General features: G+C 41.5%; 1 protein-coding gene across 2 annotated transcripts; it reads right to left on the bottom strand.

Annotated features, from left to right (window-relative positions):
• Positions 1-216: 216 nt before the first annotated feature.
• On the bottom strand, positions 217-25248 carry PODN (podocan). Of its 2 annotated transcripts, none has more exons than XM_042819349.1 (11): positions 24972-25248; positions 21392-21627; positions 19788-19881; positions 18206-18270; positions 14584-14693; positions 12194-12350; positions 9577-9692; positions 7347-8004; positions 4541-4689; positions 2253-2453; positions 217-892 (listed from the first exon to the last, which is right to left on the bottom strand). In XM_042819349.1, the coding sequence occupies exons 2-10, from the start codon at positions 21620-21622 to the stop codon at positions 2291-2293; spliced, it is 1743 nt and encodes a 580-aa protein (XP_042675283.1). In that variant the 5' UTR covers positions 21623-21627; positions 24972-25248; the 3' UTR covers positions 217-892; positions 2253-2290. The 2 variants fall into 2 exon arrangements, with proteins under 2 accessions (XP_042675283.1, XP_042675282.1); XM_042819348.1 differs by lacking the exon at positions 24972-25248 and adding an exon at positions 24011-24356.
• Between the last annotated feature and the right edge of the window lie 761 nt (positions 25249-26009).

Here is a 26009-nt window from a genome sequence, read left to right as displayed (position 1 = left end):
TTGAAATAAACAAAGAAATTTCTGTTGACACTTCACAGTTTCCGCTCACTTATCTCTTTTGCTTCATTAGTCTCACTTCTGATGTAAAATATGTAAAAAACTCTACTGCATATATCACACTGCATACTGATAATCCATCTTCTGGGTGTATCCTCCGAGACATTCACACCACTGCCACACAGTCAAACAACAGCAACACACAAACTATACCAAACCTTTGGAAAGTAGGCATAGGTTTTTTATATATATTCATAAGACCAGTTGTTGTATCTTAAAAACTTTCTGAAAAGGCATATACTGCAGGCAGTGGCAGTAGAGATAAAATATTATGGGATCCAGCCTTATTTTTTTTTTTCTCATCCAAATATACACATTGTTCTAGCAGATGAACAGTTTAATCCAGACTTATTGCTGCTGCTTCATGACTCAAATGCTTCATATACTGCTCCACACATGAAACTACTGCAAATATCCATCTCGTCTGATCAACAACAGCTTCTTTGGAGTGCAAGAAAAGAAAAGAAGCATAATACATAGTTCACTTAAAATGCAGTGACAAAAACAGCATTTGAAGGCATGTGTTCAAAATAGTTCCATATTGTTATTACAGATGGAAACAGTGAAGGAAGAGAAACAAGGAACAAAAGCCAGCTTTTGTGAGTTCCAAAGCAATCCCTTATGATCCTGGGTCTTGTATAAGATGATTTGGAAGCTTTGGAAAGGCATTCAGGGTCTCTCCCTGAATAAGGCACTGCAACACACTGTCTTCCATAAGCCTGGCCCAGTGCCATGACAGTTTCTGTATAATTCATTGCACATTCTGCTAAGTGTTCTATATATATCTATATAGATATATACACATAGAAATATATGTAATTTTCCATATGCTTTGCTGCAAAACAAGAGAAAAACAAAATCAGTTACATAACAGAATACAGAATTCATAACAGGCTAAATTTAGTACCTGCTGAAAAGTTGCGCATGCTCCAAACCACAGATGTGCTGATAAAGCTGCATATATTCTAATAATTATATTGGATTACATTTCTTTTTTTCTTTTTCTCACAAAGGTTTGACACAGCCTGGCCCAGAGGTCTACTGTTCGACTTTCTGAGTAGCTTTTGTCCTTTCCAATCCTCATCATTTTTTCAGTGAATTAGCACTATTTCTAGCAATTCCTTGTGTCACACTCCATGACAAAATATTGATCTGGGACTAAGCTAAACATTTATTTCCATTTCAAAGTCTTGGAGCTTAAATCCTCAGCAGTAAACAGTAGTACCTTGAACCTCATCGTCTCTTTTAAGTATGAAAAGCTTAAGAGATGTCTTTTCTTATGGAAAAATACATACTCTTCAAATACCAATTTATCCTCGTTGTTTCTTTTGCCTTTGAAAACAAAAGAGTGGCTGGCCAGATTGGTTACGGAATACTGAGATCTTAAATTCAGGATTACCAGTCTGGAATTAAAGTCAACAGCACACAATTTGTAACCACCCAGAGGCTTTTCAATAAGTCTGAGTGAAGTGATCGATGTACACTTGCCAAGACTTACCAGTAGCAAATCGTAGGCTGTTTTAAGAACTTAAGCATGGCTATCCTGAACCAGGCATCAACTCAGCTGTGCGTACTGTCTCCCAAAGTGACCTGAAGTGGATATTCTTTCCATAAGAAATATTCCAAGTATAGTACTATCTTCCTACACACTCCAGTGGTCAGTGATTTAAGGATTGTCTAAAATAGATGTTGCTTCTTAGCATGGTGTTTAACAGACACTGATGGGCCTATCCTCCTTTAATTTGTCTTATTTTTTTAATCCATTTTCAGCTCACATAGTCTTCTGCATCATTGAACTCTGCAGTTTGTTCTTTATTTTCCTTTTAAACTAGCTACTTAATAATATCATGAAATACCTTTATTAAAAAATAAAAATAAAAAAAAAGGAGAAAAAAAACAGAGCTGGTAAATAAGATCCGCAATCTTTATCTACTGTATCTTTGTGGTTATAAGCAGGAGTCACCATGAGGAGTCCACTGCCTCCAATAAAATAAAGATATTTACTGATTGTTTCATTTTAAAATTAACGTATTTTCTGCCTTTTTGTATTCTGCAATTCCTGGTCATACTGGGGTGAAAGTTGTTGAACCTACGGCTCAGACACCTCCTGTTAAGTTTCAATCATACTTGTAATTGGAGTTATTTACACAAGTCTGAGAACTGAGTCCGTGATTTAACTAAGCATCAGCTGTTACCTTCCACATGGCATGCCCGTGTGAGTTCACATTTTATCTCAGTTTTCCTCATCTTCCTCATCTTCTAATTCCTCTTCTGAGTCATCCTTGTTCTTTGAAGTGTTGCTGAATTCAAGATTCCCTTCAATATCCAGTACTTGTAAGTGCTGTAGACTTTGGAAGATATTTACCTTCAGTGCTCCAACTGCAATCTTATTAAACCTTTAAGCAAACAAAAAAAGACCCTCCTGTTAAAATAAGCCCGTTCCCATATCCAAGAGAGAAATGAGAGGAAACTAGGAGGAAATCATTCAGCAGTTACTCTAATTTTACAGTGGCACACAACAGCACTTCGAAATGAAAGCCTTTGTAAAGAAAGCAGAGCTGCTAAAACGCTGGCATTGAATTCTTCATGTGTAGAACTGAACAGTGTGGAACTGTGGAATGATGAATATGTGAAGATAATTATCTTTCAAGGGTCCCAACAGTGTGCAAAGGTCCTGGCTGAGAACAAAAAGCCAAAGCTCAAAACCAATGTTCCCCCTTCCAGATCCATCATTACTTTTTCCTCCAGACACACTGAGCTGCAGAGTACTGACTTTTCTGGAGAGAAAAAGAGAAGGAAAGTAGGTAGAGGTTATAAAGCAGGCAAACACAGTGACTGAACAAAGTTTCCTGATGGTGCTATGTATCATTGCAAAGGACCTTGCAGGAAAATAATAGGAAACGTTAAGCATCTCACACTGATTTCTAGTTCACTACTCAAGCTCTCAGAAGATTTCTGCCCCAGCCCATATGACCACCTCTTTAACTGTATTCTGCAAGGAAAAAAATCATAGTATTGGAATTCCTCCCCCACAGATTCTTTCTCTTGGCATACTGCTTTCTCCTTCCCAGGCAGAATCTATCTGCCTCATAGCCCACATTTCAAAGTGCAACTTGCTTTTCCATGAGATTCCATGTCATCCCTTGACAGCTGAATTCTTCTCCCACAATACATGCAATGCTGGTGCTAAGAATCTCCTTAGAAACATATGCAGAAACTTTTCATCTGTTACATTGTTTTCCAAAAATCTAAATAAGCAAATGTAAAGTTTCAGCACCCCTCACATTTCCTGCTTCATTCTTTTGAACATGCTTCAAATTGTATTTTGTCTAATATTCCAGATGTATGTCATTGTTTCACACTATTAAAAGGATTAATAGCCTCCCATTAGGAAATACAGTTTAACTTGGGTGGAGTTGCCTCCTAACCATGTTAGCAAAAAACAGATCTGCAATTCTTTTTTTTTTTTTTTCTCTTTATATAGAAATATAGAATGTGGAATGTGGTTTTTGGTTTGCATCCAGGCATTCACAAAAATCTCATAAATGTGAGCAGCTGAATAGACAGACTGCTCTAATTTACACCAGACTTTTTAATTTTATTTGCTTGGTATGGGACCTTTCATCTAAAAAGGTACGATTCCAAACTACAGAACAGTGCTGCTGCATACAGACAAAACAAGGCCATATTTAGTCTTGTGCTGAAGGGCATTCCAGGCTTTTTGAACACAACCACAGGATCAGCTTAATCACATATTCCATAGGCTTTCATAAGTTACTTCTAAGTACTATTTTCATTAATGTTCTGTTTGATTAAAATTGAATATATTATTTGGCCAGATCCTGGCTTCCCTTCTTGTGCTTAAGTCCTCAGTAACTCTGCTTAAAGTTACTTTATTGTGAGTTTACATTTGGTGTGAAACAAGTTTGGCATCTGCCACTTGTAAAATATTAGGTTTAATAAACCAGGTTCTCATCCAGTTGACAGAATAGGAAAAAACCCAGAAAATCTTTCTAAATTTAGTTGCAATTGTCACATTTGTGATAGCTGACAGCATTGACATCTGTTTCTGACAAAACTATTGCAGAAAAGCACACCACGTCAAGATCAGTCATGCAAGGCTCATGACAGGAGGTTTTTGTACACTATGAAAAGCCAGGGGCAGCAGAGGCAGAGCTGTAGTCTTACAACTGAGCTGTATTTAGTCTGAATATTGGAATAGGAGATAGTGTTAAACATTGACTTCCCAGAATTTCTAACATGCCTAATCCATTCTCATAAAGACAGAAAGGAAAATCTCTGAAGAGCACGTTTTATGTATCCATGTCTTTCCTCAGCAGATGAGCATAGCTTCATTGAATTTCTATAAAACAAAGATGCTTATTTAGAAAGTTAAAATTTTAAATAATTTCTAGAAAGTAAGCAACAATAAAGTGAATAAAAAAGAAAAATCTTGTGTGTTGAAGTGGAAACCTGAACTCACCTGAGGTAAATTCCCTTTAGTTTGGGTGTGGACTCAAAAACATCCTCTGAAACAACTGTGATCTTGTTGTTCTGAAGATACAGATACTCTAGAGATTCTGGCAGGCCTGAGGGGATCGAAGTCAGCTGGTTGCCAGCCATGTCTAGTGACTGTAAGAGACAACAAGGGGTTAAATAAATAATCAAATGTGAATATCAGCAACACTCCAAAAATAGAAGTTTAACAATAAATGAGCTTTCAAAAGCTGGCTGTGTACATACACCTCTCCTTCTACATGTTATCCACTGTTTTTACATATATATATACATGTAAATATACAAACATTCATATGTGTATAACACACTTATAAAAAATTAGGATGATAACAGTACAGAAGTGTATCCTCTATCCAGGATTTTTGTTTGCAAATCATCTGGAAACAAGCTTTATTTTTCAGATGTTGCTTTAGTGAGTCTGCTCACTACACCTTTCCCTTCTGGTGAGGTCAGGAAAAGAACACTGTGTGCAGAATGGAAACTGTAGGGTGTCATCCATGTAGAAAGGTTCTGTTTGAGTTCATAGTGGAAAACTGAAGCCATGTTTACTGTAGCATAAACTGAGTTCATGTAACTCACATCAAGGAAAAGGTGGCTGCTGCAATTCTGCTTTCTTGTGCTACCATTTAACATCACGATTTCACAGGACATGCCATGTATGCTGTTTTCTTAAGCAGTCCCAACACTTCTTTATGTCTGTCCTCAGGCTTTAGCCCATGACTACTTACAGTGGTTTACAGGCAGACTGGGTTTCAGATATGTTGGGAAGTCCTTGGAAGCTGCTACTGCAAATGCTTCACTAGCTGTGGTTATGTTAGATACAATCACACATACAAACACACAGAGCAACATATGAAAACATCAGGACTACAGGTCATGACACTTCCTTATAAAAATTTTCAGCATAAAAATTGATTAAAATAAGTGTTGTATGCTATATGTAGCACTTCCCAAGCTGACATGCTAGTCACATTATTCAGCTGCAGTTCTACAGACGATTGCCATGATTTCATTGTTCTCCTCAACATAATCCCAGTCTGGCAAACAATTATGCAAATGCCTCGCTTTGCAATTGCAAGCAGTCTTCAGTGATTTCCATGGTAACAGTGTGGACAGGACTGCATGCTAAGTACTTACACAATCAGGATCTTAGACCTGACTGTTATTTGTCAAATCTCCAGTGCACCAACTCATTAACCTATTGCAGAGTTAAGCCCTTCATGGTGAAAAAAGATTAATACATACTATCATGGAAATACTTAACAGGTAGTAAGGCTGCTCAAGAAGTCACAACACCAAAAAAAAGACTGTCAGTTTAACAGAATCTTGCATACATGCTATTATCTTAATGTGAGTTAATATTATATTAATATTAATATACTTAATATGAGCCCTGCTTAATATGAGTGGGGTTTGCTGTGGAAAAGGTGCAGCTGAAGGGCCAGAGTTTGATTCAGCAGTGCATTACTCTGGCTTGACACCAACTACAAAAGAGCGACAGCAGCATAAAAGTGAGGTGAAACTGCAGTGAATCAGGCTTTTCAAGAAGGTAAGCTTGTAATTTTTTAATTCCAACCAGTACTAAAGCTGGCAATAGGTCTCATGACCTATTATTGTGTAGAGGGAAAAAAAAAAAAGACAGGTGACAATGGTTGCATTTCATTGAGCTACTGCAGGTAAATGGTGCCAGTATCTACAATTCTCATCAGCATCTTCCTTCCCAACTACATTCTCTCTCTGACATATTTGCACACACGTGCATGCACACGTGTCACTGAGGCACCAAACAAATGCAAAATATATCACTGGAATCATCAACCAAATCTACAGCTGATGCAAAGCAACAGTGCTACAGATGCTATTATTGCACTGCTGGTTTACATTAACTGAAAAATAAGCTCTTATTTATTCCAAGAAAATATTAACACAGATAAATGTTTACATTGTCTGAAAACACACTGGGGGCCAGTAAAACATACACTCCACATCTTCTATCCCTTATCTGCTTTCAGAAGTATAAATTTTGCTTGTACAGTGACCTAACAGTAGGCATCATAGATGGTTACCAGATGGCATAGGTAATGCCTTTTACTGCAGGAAACAGGCTGTTACCTAAAAGGAAATGCAGACAAATCCTTCAGCCAGTGTAACAAATCTGAAAGGTCATTTTGCACAGCAGAAACGAGATTGTTCCTGACTGCCTTATGGTTTGTGTTTAACTTTCTCGAACAATTAAGCAAATGACGAGACTGCTGATTGAATCCAGACCTCCTAAGTGCTATCCAGGTGCCTTAGCCAGCTGAGCTGCTAAATCCTGTAGCTTGGCCTGTCTGACTATAAGCTGATGTGGGGGGCTTTGAGAATTAAGAGTGGTTTTGTTTATGCATTCCTTCTTCCTGCCATCTCTCTTCAGAGCTGATTTCAGATCTTTTGGAAGACAAGCTATTTGAAACACAGAGTTTCAGTTTTAATGACAACATTCATTAATATTTAGCTGAAAATAAAGGACAGCATTAGGATTGAGAAACAAAAATGTCTTAACATTTCCCAGAATTAGCAGTACACGGTGGACCACCGCTCCAGTCAGCAGTACTCACCTCTGGCACCACAGCACAACCTTTCATTTGCTAGAAACAGAGCACATGGCACTTAATGCAAGCCCAATACATGCATTCCAAGCAAAGCTAGTATTGGTGCCACATAAACTGGCTTAGGCAGACAGAGGAGGACATTAGCAATATGACCACAATAAGAGAAGGTGATGTTTCTACCTGGAGACTGCTGAGCTCCCTCCACGCTCTTGAATAAATGGAATTTACTTTCAGTTTATTGTTGCTCAAATATAATTCCCGCAGTTTTGTCATCCCAGACAGAGTCCCTTTGGGGATGTCACTTATCTCATTTTCCTTCAGCTTCAGAACCTGCAAGTTCTTTGGAAAGCCATAGGGCACCGTGTTGAGGTTGTTTCCAGAAAGATCCAAGGACTTCAGTTGCCTCAGTTTACGGAAGGCCTCCCGATGGATCTGGGGACTTTTGAGCTTATTGTAGCTCAGGTTCAGCTCTTCAAGGAAGTACGTGGTAGCAAAGTCATTCCTGTTAATCTCAGAAATCTGGTTATGCAGGATCATGAGTGTTTTCACTCGTCGAGGCAGCCCACTGGGAATCCTTTCCAGGAGGTTGTTGTACAGATGGACAGTGTGCAGTTTCTTCAAGCCCTGGAAGGCTGACGGGTGAATACCTCGGGCTTTTAATTTGTTATTATGGAGCAGGAGGTACTCAAGGTTCTTAATTTGGGTCAGGACATCTCTACCAATCACCTTAATTGCATTCTTCTCCAGGTGAAGGAGGACGATGTTTCGAGGCAAACCACTTGGGATTTGTGAGAGGTTATTGCTGGACAAATCCAGATATTCAAGACTAGAGAGTTTCCTTGAGAAAGCAGGAAAGAAAACACTCTCCATTTAGATTCTGCAAGGTGAAACAATATTCAGCCTTCCCTAGGATTTTACAGTCCATTTCACAGAAACAGCCTGAATAATTTTTGTCTCTCTGAAATTGCATATGGAAACTGAAAATTAGGCCTGCTTTTGAGACGATGAAATGTTACTGTAATGAAAATTAGAAATGCTAATTCAGTGTCCTAGACTAAGATACTGAACTTCTCCTGACCCTCCAGTATTATGGAAGTGAGTCAGGGGTAGATCTGCTTTGTGTAAGCTACTGAATCTGGATTCCATAGACTCAGTTGAAGCTAAAATAAATCCTCAGACCAGCCACTTACACCAACTGGATGTGGATCAGTGATGTTACATGCCAAGACTGAGGCGCTCCTGTGAGGAGACTGTAATCTGCATGGCACTACATAGCTCACTGCAGATGACTAGAAAGCTCTCAGGAAATACAAGAATTAATACATTACAGACATTTCTTACTGTTTACTACACTGTTGTTCAGAGCCCTCCAAGTACAGTCTGAATGAACAAACACACTTTCTGGGTAAAAAAGTACATTACTGAAGTCTGCACTGCTTCCTTAGCCTGGGTATTGTACAGCAAAGAGTAACATCCACCCCCATCTGCTGACTGTGATTGCTGCCTGAGCTACAGCCACTGCACCGTGTTCACCAGAATCTTAACAGAAATGTTATGTCCAACATTACCTGTAGGGTGACACAGCAGAACTAAGGTAAATTACTCTGGGAGGTTTCTGGGAGTGGTTCATGGAAAAGAGCTTCCCATTTTTAGAGACCAGAGAAGTTTACCAGACCAGAAAAGGATTCATGGCAAGTTATAGGCATGACAGATTATGTGGTCTGGATTTTCAGGTAGAACTAGGGCAGAACTCAGTGCAAGCAGAAAGAAAGGGTAAATAGGACAGCAAAGGCTATTCCAGTTGTATCAGTTTGTAGAAAAGCTTTTGCAGTCATCTGGCCATTGAGCAGCACCATTACATCCCCTGTAACTCCAGCAATCCCTGCGCACTGGGGTACAGCTATTAATTCACAACTGTGCATCTGTGGCTGCTTGCAAGTCACTAAAACAGAACAAAACACAAGTGACATAGCAAAGGTAAAGGTCTGGCCTTAACTCCTAGTGAACTGCCCTGGAAACTGAGACATCTCAAGTAGCCTCACTTCTGTCTTGTTTGGAAAAATGGAGAGCAGCCTGCACCATCGTTCTGGATTGCCTTTTCACAGAGGGCAATTAGCTCTTCCTGTGATTGGGTCTGCAGCAATCAAGCAGTGATGTGGTCTGATGTTCAGTGCTCTGTCTTCTGTATAATGGAACTCTGGTGTGTGAATTCAAAGCACTCACCAAGACCTGTGCTTTTCAGTGACAGTATCTGAGTCTATGTCTTTTCATCTCGACCTACCAGAGGAATGCATAGCAGCACAGCTTTTACTAAGTGTATTTTAAGTACTTGTGCTTTTTTTTTGTAGATGTACTACTATACCAGAGGGAGCAGACAGACACAGGTGCAAACTACAGGCCTGAATCTCACCAGAAAGTTTCGTTGTCCATTCCTTCATTAGTCAGGTAGTTATTCTGTAAGTACAGCTCCCGCAGGCCTGTAAGTTCACTGAAGGCTCCTTTGGGAATCTTCTCTAGCTTGTTGTTCTAGAGTCATCAGAAGCACATTGCACGTTATTTAGCATGAAACAACATAGGACACACAGGCTCAGCTATTACCAGACAATTAAATTTCAAAAGAGCTAGAATTTAGGTGTTTCACTGGAAGTTTTAATTCCACCTAAGAAATAAATACAAATACTAGATAAAAAGTATTACAACTAAGCACGATAATTGATTTCCAGTTGAATTTTTTAGGCTAAGAAGTCACAGTCTGGCACTCCAGGAGGGTTTCATTTTGTATTCATACAGCCCTTGCACCTATGTACACATCTACAGTGTAATCCAAGTAAGTGGCCCTGTAGTTTGCTCAGAATTTCTGAATTTTCTAAGACAGATTTTACCATAAAGAAGAATCAGTTTGGAAGCTGGGAACCAGCCATCCTTCCAGTGTTTGACATTTGAAAAGGCTCAGTTCCTGCAGTGTAGATTCTGAAGCAATTATTCCTATTGCTTTAGTGCTGCTTTTGAGTAGCCAGCCAGCAGACATGAACAAAATACAAAACTAAATTCCATTTATGAATTCCATACAGGAACTGTAGGAATTATAAAAGTACACATAAAATATCGAAACGGAATTTGTTTAACTTCCCACCCTTCACAGAATCACAGAATGGCCAGGGTTGGAAGCTCCAACCCCCTGCCACATGCAGGGCCACCAACCTCCCCATTTCATACTAGACCAGGCTGCCCAGGGCCCCACCTCTAGGGATGGGGCATCCACAGCCTCTCTGGGCAGCCTGTTCCAGTGCCCTTCAGGTACAAGCAATAATGTGAGGAGCAGACTAGACTAGGCATGGTCCCAAATCATGTGAAGTGGATACCATCACAGAGAGACTTGGCTGCAGATTACAGTGAAGAGTAAAGAAAAAGACCTGTCACACCTACAAGTACTCTTTCAATCAGTATTTTGTTTCTCACTGCTGTGTTCTGTTAATTTGTCCAGTTAGATGACAGGCAGTGCACTTGAAAACAAATGCTTGTTTCCCTCTTTCATTTTTCTGCCCTGAACACAGCTGGGACAGCAGGGAAGAATATGAGTCCTGAAGAACAATCCCTGAAGGCTAAGCCTTCATTTAGGAGATAACAATTACTTATGAATTGCAACAAAATCCAGAGCTTTAGTCACTTCATAATATGGCAGACAAAATCTTTGCCTTCTTCAACCTACAGAAGTCTTTGTAGAAGTTTTGTAGAAGACTTTAATGGAATTTAGCATGAAACCTTCAAGGGAAAAGGAAGCTGGGAGGCAACACAGAATGTCACAAGTCCAAGGGCTGGTAGCAGGTGTTCAATGACTTTTTTGCCTTAGTCTTCACAGGCACAGGCTCTAGCCATACCACCCAAGCTGCAGGAAGCAAAGGTAAGAACTTGGAGAAGGAAGATCTGGCTCTGGGGGGACCTGAGAGCAGCCTTCCAGTACCTGAATGGGGGCCTACAGGAAAGCTGGGGAGGGAACAGAACAGGTAGCAACAGGACAAGGGGAAACGGCCTTAAACTGGAAGAGGGTAGTTTTAGACCATGTATTAGGAAGAAATCCTTTACCTTGAGAGTGGTGAGACACTGGAACAGGTTGCTCAGTGAGGCTGCAGATGCCCCCTCTCTGGAAGCATTCAAGGCTGTGGATGACGTGGTCTAGTGGGCAGTGTCCCTGCCTACAGCAGGGGGTTGGAACTAGATGATCTTTAAGGTTCCTTCCAACCTAAACTCTTCTATGATTCTATAAACAGACTGCAGACTACAGACGTCCAAGGAACTGTCTACACTGGGAACAAACGGAACCAGGATTCCCCACCACTGCAGCTCTCCCATTGTTAACAAAGTTAAGAACAGACAATTATGAAGTATTTTTCATCAGAATCAGATGACAGAATTAAAAATGCTGAAGACTAGATAATACCACAACTTCTGCATTACATGACTGCTGGAGAAGCTGTAGCAGTGAAGATTCACTGATCCAAACTTTCTCTGTGTTGACTGAATTGCCAGTTCAGTAGCAAACAAAATATCAGTGGTGCTAGGGAACAGCAGTCTCCAGGATGGCAATTAGTGAGCACAGGCAATATCTAATGGGTAAGCAGCTGTCAGAAAAAACCATCGTCAGTGGCAACCTTGACCAGCAGTCCAATTAGTGGATGGCCATGAAGAATGACCTAGCTTCTTGTACTAATATGCATCCATATGATTATTGCCAAGAAAGAGATCAACAGTACCATCACACGCACATGCTTTTCATTCCCCTGAAAACACTGAAAAGTGATTTTTTTTCCCCTGTGAGCATTGTGATATTTTGCAAAAACACTCTATTCCTTATGAACAAGATAGTAATGACTTGGGAAATAGCTACTGTGGAGAGCATAGCAGATGAGACTTACAGAGGGCCTGGGAATGTTTGCAAGTGAAATTACATTACTTGGTTGTGTAGTTTGAATCTCACACAAGTACTTTTGTCACAGTCGTAAAGGAATACAAAACCTTGGTGTCATTACCTTTAAATGTAATTTGTATAATGCTGGAGGGAGATTCTTCGGAACATATTTCAGGAAATTGCTGGACATGATGAGTATCTCCACATTGTTAGAGCCATTGAACATATTATCAGGTAAGCCAGCATCTGAAAGTTTGTTGTTATGAAGGTAAACAGACCTGTCAGAAGAAGAAAAAAGATAAAGTAAAACAGATATTTAGATCTGTTTGTTCATTTTACCAAAAGAAAGCTGTTTAAAAACTATATTTCAGCCTATTCTTCTTCCCTTCATTAGATTTGTTATCAAAACATGGCCTTTAATTTGGCAAGGCATATATATACAAGCACAACCAAATGATTGGTCTGAATATGCTTTGAAATTTAGGTCTATTTAAATTCCATCCTGGATGTGAATATGAATTTCACAAATAGCCTCATCATCTTAACAAGAAAATGAATATAAATCTGGGACTGCATTCCTTTTAAGTCTACACTTCAGTTTTGCCATTTGGACTTGGCTTTGCTTTCGGTTAAGAGAAATGAAACACGTCAGTGTGGTGGCCTCACTCGAAAGGGTCAGAAATCCTATCGGATTAATAGGTATCTTAACTTCTTAAGATATCTCCTTAACTCCAATCTTAACCTCTATTTGGAGTCAAATCTGGGCTTCTTCAACTTGCAAAATCAACATGCAGATCTCTTGAGGAAAGGCTGTTTCACACCCCTCCATTCTTTCTGCTGCCATGAAGGCTCAAAATACCTCAGGAAACAGTTTGCCTTCTACTTCTAGAATTCAAAAGGGCAAACAATAATGTCAGAAAGAACAAATCTGTAAGAGTTTCGTTTTTTAATGACCTTTTGGGATCTAGAGAAAGATAGTTTCTAGCTTTCCCTTCTTACTTTTAACCTTGAATATTCACCAAAGAGTTTCTCCAATCAGTTTTAAAAATGATTTTATCTTCCTTACACAGGATTTAATTCTGTATAAAGCAACTGGCTTCTATAAAGTAATTGCTGCTTTCATTGGTTTAACTCCTAAACAAATTAATTTGACTTCTTTTTAACAGAAGAAATTATGACATTTTACATGCTTCCATTATCCCTTCATTTCCTGTGTGCACCCAAGATGCAGCAGCAGTTAAAGTCATGGACACAGGTTAAAATTGCAAAAGAGTACAGTGTAAAAGTTTTCTTTGACAGCTTATTCTTCGACTCTCTACTGGTGGCAGAGAACTTGGCATCTTTCTGGAAAGGAAGGAAAGGCTTAGTATGGAAACACAATAGTGTGACCACATGAAAATACAGTTCACCTTTCATGGTCAGCTGTGCTTCTAACTCATAAATATCTGCCTTTCTGAAAATGTTATTTCCAAATAATGAGCCTAAGATCATTAACTCTGCTGGGGACAGAAACTCGGAAATTGATGAATCAATTCTCAGAAGATTAAAATGTTCTGTTGTGGGAAAGTATGTGAAAATCACTTCTGAAGAGTGCAAGAATTTTAATACAAGATTGGAACATAGTAACTTATGTAACTCAGATGAAGGAAGAACGTGTATTAATGTAGTTTTTTTCGTGATGAGATATTGCCTGAAACCAATGCCCAATTCAGTCTTTTCATCTACCAAGAGCTTACAAGACTAGAGGTCTAGTAAGTACTGAGTAGCTTCTGTTCTCAGTGAAACCAGAGGGGAATGAGAGCTCTTCAGTTCATCGTATGATTGGGCTCTAAGAGCTCAACTGGGTTAGCCATTTTTAAGTAGTTCTGAATTTGGATGCATAAATTGCTATCAACAGAGTTTGAGACATCTCTGCAGGATTTAGATGCTGTACTGTCCCTGTAAATAGATTACTCAAAATGCCTTTGGGAAAGACTGTATCTCACAGGACGTCTGTCTACGTGCAGCTGAATTTGAGATAGACTAAAGCCTTACAATGGCTTCAGCTGACAAAATCAAAACCTGAAACTAGCAGAGAGGCCTTTGAAACCAGACCAGAGGGTATGAACCACTTGTGAAGGAAGGTTACTATGCTTAGGTTTAATACAGTTGAGTTATACTCAACTGCGTTGAGTATTGCATTCCCAACATGATTCTAATTTTTTAATGAATGGATTATTAAAAAATGGGGATTTCTAACTATTAATCCACATTCTGGGAAACTAAAGCTGTTCCTGAAGCACAAACAAAATGGAAATAATTTAATTTTTATCTATGCAAAAGTTGGCAGCTACTAGAAGCCCTTGGAATGTGTTTGTCGGATCCTTCATGCTGAGATTAACAAGTAGTCAGCTTCCTTCCAAAAAATATCAGTAGGCAATAAAATGGCTTAGCCAGAAAATTTCTTAAACTTATCAAGAGCCTCCGAGCAGTGTCAGAACTCCAGTCTTATTTCACTTCCCAATCCCTTACCTCAAGTTTGGTTTCTGTCCAAATGTGAGCCCATATATCTTAGTGAGATAATTGGCTGCAAAATCTGCACTGATCAAGGTATTTGGTAGGAATTTTGGAGCCACTGTTAGCTGAAAGAGAAATACAGATGCGAATTTCAATTAAATGCAACATTTTAAGCAAGCATTAGACTGTACACAAAACACTTGCAAATTTTTTTCTCTGAAACAGAACGCATATTGCATGAAAAATAATTTAAAAAATAAATTGTCCTCACTTGCTAATCTCTCCAGGAAGGAGACAGATTTTTGCTCCAAAATATGTGAACGTTTGTTTTGCTTGGAAGCATCCTGTCTCTTGGTGGAAGAAGTCAAGAAATTGTTATCCTAAGAGTAAATGCCATGCTTATTATTGTTCATAATCCTCGGTCTGGTGAGCCAAAAAAATCCAACCCACCTCATACTGGCCTACTATTTACTCCCATAAAGAAGTCTGTTGGTTCAGAGGCTGGGAATGTCATTTCACATGTCTACCAGTAATGCATCCATTTAAAACTAGCTCTTCAACAAAGGATGCAGGTTCCCAAAGTGCAGAGATGCTTCTGAGTCAAATGATGAAATGTCAAATGGAATCTCAAAGCTGTGCAATGATACCTTGCTCACTAAGCAAGTGAGGTATCAGAAACAAAATACGAAAAGTTCTTGTCTCTGCAAAACTTCTCAGTTGAAGAGAGGTAGGAGAGGTCCTGTTTGCTTTTGGTCTATTGCTATTTCCATTGGTGATATAAAAAGAAATGCTCAGAACACTGTATTTGAGTAAAACTCAGTGGAGTGAGAACTAATGATTAAAAACCTTAGTTTTACAGAAGATTTGGGTAATACAACAGCAAGCTTTGCTGTGTGGCTGCTAGTAGTAATTATTCATCTAGACACCAAGATTACAGGTTGCATTTTTATGGGCTGGAGGGCAATTCTGTGGAAAGCATGAACCCAGAAGATTAAGCCCCAGGAAAGAAATTCTCAGCACAATGCTGTGCTGGATACAAGCCTTCAGTCTCATATGCCTTCTTGTATGCTTATGCCTTCTGCATAAGCAGACTACTGAACTGCAGTATGCATGTGCTACCATGCTTACATGTGTCAACTATAGCACCAGTGAGACAACTGATCAAATACTTTACGTACGCTCTGAAGGACTCTGAAGGACTCTTCTACAGACATTCTGACTTTTTTTGTTTCCTAAAGCCTTCGAATTTACTGGTAGTTTGTCACCTCCTGACCTGGGAAATAGGATATCGTGCAAGTGGACCCGTATCTGATTAGGAAGGTCTGACAGTGCCTCAGAAAGAACTAAGTCACTATCACGACATAACGGTGAAAAAAACAGGAAACAGAGTTAATCATTTTCATATATGGTGGCACATTAAAGCTTTTCTCCTGAAACCCAGTCTATTGGGTCATAACTTACACAAAACAAAAGGAATGGCTCAAATATATGAAATGAGAAACATCTGAACCACAAGAAAGGAAAAAGTTTCATTCAAAGAGAGTTTTCGCTTGCACAGGACTCGTCTTTGGCATTTCGGCATTGAGCCATGAGACTGATGGATCTCCAGTGGCTGATTGCTTGAAGGATTAATGATGGAGTGCTGTAACTTAGCAAAACCAAGGTGTCTGAGTAGCTTCATCTGATATGTTGCCTAACGAGAAGCAATCTGCATTTCTGCAGATGCAATTTTCTTGCAGCTTTACTGTCGAATCTTCCTTTCCATATGGCAAATACTGTTTCTCCACTAATAACATATAGTAAAGCAATGAGCTTAGAAGGATTATACAAAAGTTATTACTTGTTTGAAACAAATTTTCTTGCTTACCATAAGCTTTGGTATCAACAAAAGCACTGGATCCAAGTGAATCTCCTGTCACTACGGGAATGTTTGGAGATGCAAAACCTTCTGCCACCAAAATCACCAGCTTACAGTAAATAACAGTGGCAGCTCAGGACATGCTCTGTAGTTGGGTAGGAGAGCCTTCAGTTACGAGGCTCTCTGCAGCTACGATGTGATTAATACACACTGTGAGCGTGATGAAAAATTCAGAAGGAAACTACTGCATCCAATAAGCATTATTACTAAAAAGCCACTTTAGTCTATTATGATATTTCATTTCTCCAACCAACTAAGCTCGTTTAATGAAAAACAATATCTGATGGGATCACAAGTGCAGATAACCCATAAAACAAGGAGCAAACTACCAGCAAATCCCTGCTCTCCTCCAGACACCACAGTTACTTGATCTGCAGCACTTCCCAGGGCAGGGTGATGCAGTTTGAAGCCAATATGGTTTCTCCTGGCTTGTGATTTATAAAGAAATGTGTTATTTCTGTGGGTCCACAACTTCTCACCATAACTAGTTCTGACATTCGCTGATGTTTGCATTTTCTATTGGGATCCTTTTCTCTCTGCATTAAAGCCAGAAACCCCAAACATTTTGTTTTGTCACACAGGGAAAACTGGAGTGCAAAGTTCTGGAATATGAGTCACAGTCTGGCTTATTCCTTTTTATGGAGTTATTAACTGCCAAGATTGTTATATGGAAATGGTGCTTGAAAGAGAGAAAAGAACACAATGTTACTGTACTAAATAATGGGTTCTATTCTCAATAACTCCATACAGAAAATCATGGAGTGATTCTGGAAATGCCTTGGCCTGGCTGAAACCTCAGTGTGGCCACATGTATATAAATGAAACATCAAAGGGTCACAGATGTTAAAAGGATAATAAAATATATCTGCAGACATGCATAGAAATGCATGTAGAGAGAGAGGAAGGGAAGGGTATTAGGCAAAAGAAGGTCTGTCTGATGTTTCAACTATTTTTTTGTGGTATTCTAGTTCCTTCTGTAGCAAATATTTGTGGGGGATCACCAGAGAAAAAGAAAGCCACAATGGGAACCTCCAGATATAAACATATGTGAGAAGGCATTTCCTTTGGCAGGGAGGGAAGTGTTTTTCTGTCATTACATCCAACTTGTATCCCCCAGTTGTGAACTTCTTCACTGAAAGAAGTCCAGCTCCTACCACTGCAGGTAAAACAATAAGTTAATGACCTGCTCAGTTTCACTGTGTGTGGGTATCCCCCTACAGCAAACCCAGTGAGAATGGGGGCCCAGGAAAATGGCATTTTGCTGATCTCGATGGCACACACATACACAGGTAGGAGGATGTGTTTGTTCACAGGTTTTTCAACCCAGCCTCATCTGATGAGACAGGCAACACTTTGCACCATTACCCCACAGCCTATTTGCATACATGCAGCTACCAACTGTGTATGCAGCTGATCCTAAGCCTACTGAGAACAGTGGCAATTTAAATTGCAGAGGCTCTCCATGCCTGCCTACACACACAAGGGCAAGTTTTCACTAGCTGCACAAAGTAGGCCTTGAAAATATACTGTTGTGTGAACCTCCTAAGTTTTTTAATACTCACTGCTTGCCTTGACCTTAAATGAACCTTCACTAGAATATCACTTCAGGACAATTTTACTTACACAGGATATACATTTTAAAAAAGAATAGAAGACTTGCTTGTTGAGCTTTCAGAACCCAATTAGAAAAGAATTCTGAAAGCCTTCTGAGCCTCTTACCTTATTGTTTGCCAAGTATAGGTAATTCAGGTTCTCCAGGTGCTCAAATGCTTCCTCTGGCAGCCCTTAAAAACAAGAAAAATTCTGATCAGAAACACTGGCATCCCATTGCCTCCCTGCTTGGAAGTACAAGAGGGTATTTTTCAGAGAATATTTTAAAACAAGATTTTAAATATTCTTCTTTGGCACTGAAGCAACCTGTTTCAGACCTATTGTTGCTTTTTTTATAAAAAACAAACCAAACCAAAGCAGAGCATTAAGAGCAATGTAAGACCATTAGAAACACCAAGCAGGCAGGGCTGGTGGCCAACCCTTCTGGCAGGATTCATGTACAGAGCAGGTATAGACTTGCTGTACAGCTGATTATAAGTGCTTCAGCAACCATGCTATCTGATAAGTTTATTTTGTCACTTTCTAGATGAATCTGCAGATAACTTCTCTTGGTGGGACATAATCTGAGGTTGTTTAATGACCAGATCAGTATGATCTATGACTATGATGTTGCCATCATAACATCAGTAGCTGCATGTTGTAACTCTTTCATTGTTTCCCCACAATCCATATAACCATGCAGTAACCAGCCTGGAGTCAATCCAGTTCAAAGCTAATCATGCTCCAATAATTACTATTTTTCAGCTGAATTGCTCCACACCCAGATGATCCCACAAGCACTGTTTCAGTCACAATGGCAAGTGTACAAAAGACACTTTCACCTAGCACTTAGATAACCAAAAGTGAAAGGTGAAGCTATTTCCCATATCAAAGCATACATGAAACCTAGGGTTGCACTGAGGTTTGTGAAAGAAACAGCACACCCAAAAGGTAATAATATGAAAGTCAGAATGTATTAAGCAGTCTTCTTTGTACCATGCAAGAATGATATGCTTTGGGTTCCATGAAATGTCTGCATTCTCAATCAAAGCTGTTCCCTATCTTTGCAATAAAGATAGCAGGAGCATTCAGAGCAACTGGATGACATGAAAGCAAACAATCCTCTCTTTTGTATTGTGTGCCCTGCTCTCTTACTGTTTACTACAACTCCTTCTGCTTTCCTGACTGGGCAGTTGTCAGGTCTCTCCAATAAACACTAGACTTAGCAAGCAACACCTGCCTACAGAAGTCACAATGATTTTTAAAGGGCAGAACTTGCCTTATTTGTAATCTATATTATTTGTTTTATATTTAATTCAGCAAGGACCAAACTGGACTAAACTGCAGTGACTGACTGAACATTTAGTGGATTAAGAAACAAGGTCAGTCAAAAGGAAATCATTCAGCATGTAGACAGTTCTGGTTCTCAAGTGCACTGCACTGATGTGCCTGAGGGACTGGAGGGAGTTTCCTGGATAAGCTCTCACACCACAGAACACAGTGCTGCTGCCAGGTCTCCTCCACTGGTTCAGTATGACTGCATTTTTATACACTGAGAATTATGTTTCAGATGATAAAATGCCTTCACGATCTGTGGGATGCTTACAGAAAACCACTACAGTCAAGTCGGCCCATGAAGTCTTACAGCTTTCCCTATCAGCTGTCATAGGGCTGCTGTTGTTCTGTGCACTTCACAGCTCTTCCACTTTACCTTTTGAAGTCAGCCTGTTGTTTTGCAAATTCAGAGTTTCCAGTCTGTGAAGACGAGCAAGCTCTTCTGGAAAGATTTCTTCTATCTGGTTGTTCTAAGGAAACAGAGAGTGTTAATCATCAGCAAAGTGGTCCAAGAAAGTTCCCAATAAAACCCAGACTGTGAACTTCAATAAAATTTGGAAATTAACCAACCATGTAAAATCACTGTCAACAGCTTTCTCTCCATAATGAGCCAAGTTTGGATCTCAAAACGAATACATCAAAACCCAGCAGCATTTGAAGGCCTGAAACAAATTCTGTAGCCTGTGTCCATCCCTATAAATATCCAACTTATGCACTGGTAGCACAGTGCGATCGTGCCTGGCAAGACCTATAATCCATTTGCCACAGCCTTGAAGTCGCAGCAAAGCATTTGCTACAAGGTTGGCACTGTGGAACTTCACATTTATTGCTGCTGTTATTTGAGTGTTGTTTTTAACACGAAGGATTTTTGTCCCACTGCAAACTTGTCATGAGCAGACAGTCAAACTGCACTCTTTTTTTCACTGGCCAGGAGTGACTACCATCAGATTTTCATTGACAAGTTTACTAACATTTAGACCATTTATGAATTTAGTGTTTTAGCATCTAGGAGGCTGAAAAAGGAGACCTGCTGTACTGGAAGCCAAGCTAATACACAGAAAGTGACAGCTGCTGTTCCAAAGTAGCTTTCCTGTTTTTGGCATTAGAGCAGGAGCCATGCCTAGTACATGCCTGGAACAGATCTGCTGAAGAGGGTGCCAGCTGACATTACAGTTTTTCTAACTACACAGCACTTGGATGGAAAGCACTGTACAAAATCTGCATGCTACCCATTGACCAGCCTTGGCAAATAAGGGCAATAAACAAGGTTAAGGGCTAAAGTACAGTGAGTGAAGCACCAGCTGTCTGAACATCACAGCCAGCACCACCCACTGCTGCAGCACTCTCTGGGCACCATCCCCTGGGCCTGCTGGTGGCTCCAGCCAAGCTTCAGGTGCCTCCCTGGGCACACTGTGCTTACAATACTTTAACTAAGATGTAGAATTGTGGAATCACGAGGGCTGGAAAAGACCTGTAAGATCATCGGGTCCAACTGTCCACCTACTGCCAATACTGCCTGCTGACCACATCCCGCAGTGCCACAGGGACAATATATCCAACCTGAACCTGCCTGGTGCAACTGGAGGCCATAGAGCTCCCATGTAGGGCTGCCGGAAAGTTTCTTATTAACTAAAGGAGTCTAGTCCATGCTTTTCACAGACAACTCAAAATCAAAGACCTTCACCATGAAAAGCAATCCTTACTTTGGACAAAAATTCTTCGTTTGGACCTGGGGAGAGAATAAGGAGAAAAAAAAATCCAACCTTTTTTCCTCCCTTGATGTGTGGAGAGAGAATTAAGGTGAAATCTCCCCTCTGCTCTGGGACAGGAATGGTGGGGTGGGGGAAAAGAGATCCTGAGATGGTGGGAGACCCACAGGTGGGCGAGGGGAACCGAGTGCAGCACCAGCATCGGGCCCGCTGCTTCCAGCACACACCAAGGAGGCAGGATAGAGCCAGGGCGGGCGATGCAGGCGCTTACCTGCAGCGAGAGGTGGTTGGTCAGCTCCGGCAGCAGCAGCGGGAACTCCTTCAGGTCGATGCCACCGCAGTCCACGACGCCCTCCTGGGTGCAGCCGCAGTCGCGGGGGCAGCCGTGGGCCGAGCCTGGTGGGCGCCTTCGCCCCACAACACCCTCGGGGAAGTCGTTGGCGGCGGCACAGCCCAGCGCCAGCAGCCCCAGCACCAGCAGCTCCCGGCCCCCGGCTGGCATCGCCCCTGGAACAGAGAGAGGGGTCAGCCCGAGGCGGGAGCCGCCCGGCAGCCCGGCCTCCTCCAGCCTTCGGCCCAGCGCCCACCCTGAGCTGAGGGAACCACGTTCCTGCTCTCCCCACGTGCCCTGAGGTGTTCCCGCTCTTCCCGCGTGCTCTGGGGTGCTTTCGAGGCCCCGCAGCACAGCTGCTGAGGCCTGAGCTCCCCACAGGCCCCCAGATGGGACCCCCACCCCACTGCTGACCACTCGCACTGTTTATTGCATCTTTCATATTGAGAAACACCAGATGATCCTGGAGATTTATATAGGAGGTTATGCAATGTTATTTCTGTAACTGCTGTCACACTGCTCCTCGCAGTGATGCACAGGGAAGCGAGTCTCACTGAGGTACAACAGTGCCTCATCCTGCCGGCGCTGCCTCACAGCGCCAAGCTCCACGACGGGCTTCCTGCTGCGCCTGGCAGTGCCCACCTGAACCTCCACAGCCTGGCTGCTGCTCAGCATTCGTCTTCCTGGCAGCAGGTTAAAATACTGCAAACAGCGGCGGAGCATCTGCCCAGCAGCCAGCTGGCCCTGCCCCAGCCCTCTGCCTCATTCCTTGCCCTTCTCACATTTCACTCTTAACGATTTGCACTCAGAACGAGTCATGGCTTTTTTCCATTTTTTTTTGCAAAATTATTTGAGAGTGATGAGCAATTCCTGTTTAGGCTGAACTTTTAAGGTAAAAAAGCAGAATGGATTCTTGACCTCAGTGTGAAGTAAGTCCTCCATTCACCCCACAGGCCGGGCTGGCAGCACCAGCACTGCTCCCTTTGCAGCCCCATGGTCTGTCACTTGCACCTGCTGAAATTCCCCAGACTCTGGGCCCTTGGGAAGCACTGGGGAAATCCTGCTGTGAGTCACAGTCGTGAAAATCTGAAGTTAATGTCTTTAAACACTGACTTACACTTGAGGAAATAGGAGAAGGTGACATTACAGGACAGAGCTCTGGCTTGAGACACGGGCTGTTTCGGTTTGGTCCTGGTCTTTGCTACAAACATGCTGGGTAATTTTAAGCATTTAACATTGTTTGCTTGATCCCTCTTACCCTGCTCCTTTATTCCACAGCTTCCATATCTGTAAAAGCTGCATGTAATGAAATTAATCTCCTTTATAAAACATACCAGGGATCAGATGGTTTTCCTTAAACGGCAATATAGCTAGATATTAATAGTGAGATCAAAATTGGCCATATGAGTATGCCAACAGTGGATTAGTAAAACCCTTAGTATTTGGTGACCTAACCTTAGAAAATATTTCAGAAATCTTAGAGAAAATAATCCCAGAAAATAATCGCAGGAAGTATGATATATCAGATCTCCAACAAAATATTCCCCCCCTATATCACTTCCTCTTACAGGTGTCTACAAACAAAACTAAAGGAAAACAAAAATGCTGCATACAGATCAAACCCAGCCCTGCTGTAACAGTGCCAACACTTTCCATACCAAGTTACATCATGGTTAGTATCAGGCTCTGTGTTTGCTGCATGCTGACATTTCCACATCTATAGCTGAAACAATTGGCATGAAAACTAGCTAAGGAAAAAAAAATATTAAATAAAAGCATGAAATACTGGATCAATTGTACAGCAAAGTTGCTGAGACAATCTCACCCCACTGCCTTCAATATGCATGCTGCTGCTGTGATGCCTTTGAGGGGAATGCTGCCCTGGTGCCATCGGGAGACACTTCAGATACATAAACATCTGCTTGCATCTGGAGTGCAGGCAGTAAAACCAGGCATGGCTTTTTCTTTCAGTTCAAAGAAAGCCTGAAGAAACTCGATCCATTTAAATTCATTCCCATGAGCCTAATCCAAATCCTTATTAAGAAACCTTATGCAATGAGTAGCTCAAAACCAACTGGAAAGAGTATTCTTCCCTTGCTGTCAGACTCCCTTGCTGTCAGACTCATTCACCCAAAGACTGAAGTTTCACTGAAAGCCACTTCAGGGTTTTCTGTGGCTGCATCTTTGTGCATCCAGACAGAACCACCGCTGATTTCTGCACTTTGCTGCTGCACAGCCCCAGCGGCTGCAAGCTGCACAAGGAACCTCTCAAAAAGTGAGCCGAAGCATCAGGAGTTCCGTAGTTTCTCAGAGCTTACAATTACCTCAGTAAACAGCAGAATCATGTTCAAAATACCTCACCTCTGTTTCTGTTGGTTCTCCCCACACGTTCTCACACAACATGCACACAGCTGAGAAAACATCCTCTCCTTCAATATCAACAGGTTAAGCAAATAACCTGACTTACACTGAACGCCCCCTCAGAGCTGCTGACTGGCAGGCTGCTGCATGGGGTCTGACCATCCAGCTTTTAGAGCAATGAAGTGCTGAGAAACTCACCTCTGCTGTCAGAGATCAGATGAATGGAGAAGAGCATTTCCCGTGCTCCCACAGGCTCCCTCGCCTCATGCCATGTCAGTTACACGCACTGAGCTCAGAGCAAGTCTCCCCTTTCCAAGCCAGATCCGTTTCAGATGTGAGCAGCAGAAGCAGAGAGAGTAACAGGCAACCCCCTACCAACGAGTTTTCTGCACTTCCCAGCGAAATCAGGGAGGAATTTTCCAAAGTCACCATATGGGAAAATGTGAGTAGGAAAGAGGAAGCAGCTATAGTCTGAATATAAAGACTTGGGCAAGAAACGATCTCCCACTGCTTTCTGTCAGTGCAGCTTGTGAGATCTGTGAGAGATGCCAAAAGAAAGCACGCTGGATTTGACAGAAGCAGAGGCGGTGTGTGTTTTAGCATTGCATTGCAGCTGCACTGCCTGTTACTAGATCTTTCATTTTAGCTGCCTTCAACACCAAATCTGAATTCCAGGTGGGAATGTCCTCCCGTTCCCTGGGGGCCTGGTTCAGATTTGCCAGGAGCAGACAGATCCACAGCATTTCCTGTATTTCATCTTACCCCCCTTTGCTTCCCCCTGATTTTAAACACATCAGCTGATCTTCAGAGACCAGGGGTACGAAGGTTGTGAAGTGACAAACGTCTCAGAAGCAAAGCCCTAACATTTAACATAACACCTATTTACCAATCTCTTCTGTATTTTCTAAGCCCCATATTATAGCATTAAACATCAAAGCACTCCCCCTCAACTTGCTCCAGTCACGGTTAACCCCAAAATCTCACATTTCCTATTTCTTCCCCCTTGGTAAAAAGAGAGGAGCAGGCTGTTTATAACACAGCATGCTCCAAGTGCACCAATACTTCCAAGAAAACAATGCAGCTGTTTGTCACCGGCAGCAGAGTTACTTCTTCAAATACAAAGCCACCTGTTTTGGGAATGCCCTGCAATGTACTGTACCTTCACAGAATCTGCAGAGGATCTCTCCTCACCAAGAACACGACCTTCTTGTTGTATTCCAAACAAAAAATAAAAGGCACACCAATCCTTTCCTCTCGATTCCAGCTGAACTGAAGTCTAAAGCAATTAAGTTATTTCCTCCCTCTCTTCTTCCAGGCTCATATCAACTGGAACTGATCCCCCTCTGTGCCACGTGTAAGTTGCAGAAGTTATTGTGGGAAGTATGTTTTTACTGAAACAAAAACAAAAACAAAGCAAAGCTGGCTGCTTAGTCTTACTGATTGAGATCCAGAATGGATTTGCTTGCTCTTCTTTCTTTACTATAGCACCCTGAAACCATATCACAAGATTAACACTGTTTTCAGAGAGGAGACAAAAGTGTGTTGTGTCCCCCCATCTCACCCCAGTCTTCAGATAGAGAAGAGGAACAGGAGGGACCCCCAGCTCACTGCAGAGGCTGGAGCAGCCCAAGAGGGAGAGGTAGAGAGCAGGATTCACCCTCCTCCAGAAGAGTATTCTTCTCCATGTCTTTGCTGTAAAATTCTTAGATATCATACAGCATCCAGAGGTACTGCTGTGCATTACCAAAGAAGTGTCTTACACCTCCTTTAGTGATGGGGAAACAGAGACACAGAGAGGTGCCACAGCCAGCTCAGGACTATCTCAGCACAAAGACTACCCAGCAGGACTGAGAATCAGGTATTTCACCTGCAAAGGTAACTACCTTTACACACTGTGCTACAGATTACCCACAGTCTTTTTTCTAAGCATTCACTTCCTCCTGCCCTATCCTCTTGTATCAACATATCCCAAACTTAAGATCTCCTGTCTCCAATTCCAACACCCATTCCAACAGGAAAACCGGAACCGGCATCAAACCTACCCAAAGTGTTCTGACCCACCGCTAAGCCAAGGGCTGTGCCCAGCATGGTGTGAGGCTGCCACTGCTGCTGTCACTGCAGCTTTCTGCTGCTTTCAGAGGAAAGAAACTCCACTGCAGGACTCACAACTTAGAATCAGTTGTATTCAAAATCTCCA

The sequence above is a fragment of the Centrocercus urophasianus genome, unplaced genomic scaffold (assembly GCF_019232065.1).
Source record: "Centrocercus urophasianus isolate 14NV4802_14NV808 unplaced genomic scaffold, USGS_Curo_1.0 seq_18, whole genome shotgun sequence".
Classification (NCBI taxonomy): Eukaryota; Metazoa; Chordata; class Aves; order Galliformes; family Phasianidae; genus Centrocercus; species Centrocercus urophasianus.
The sequence above is the reverse complement of the archived record's forward strand: the minus strand, read 5'-3'. Positions and strand labels throughout refer to the sequence as shown.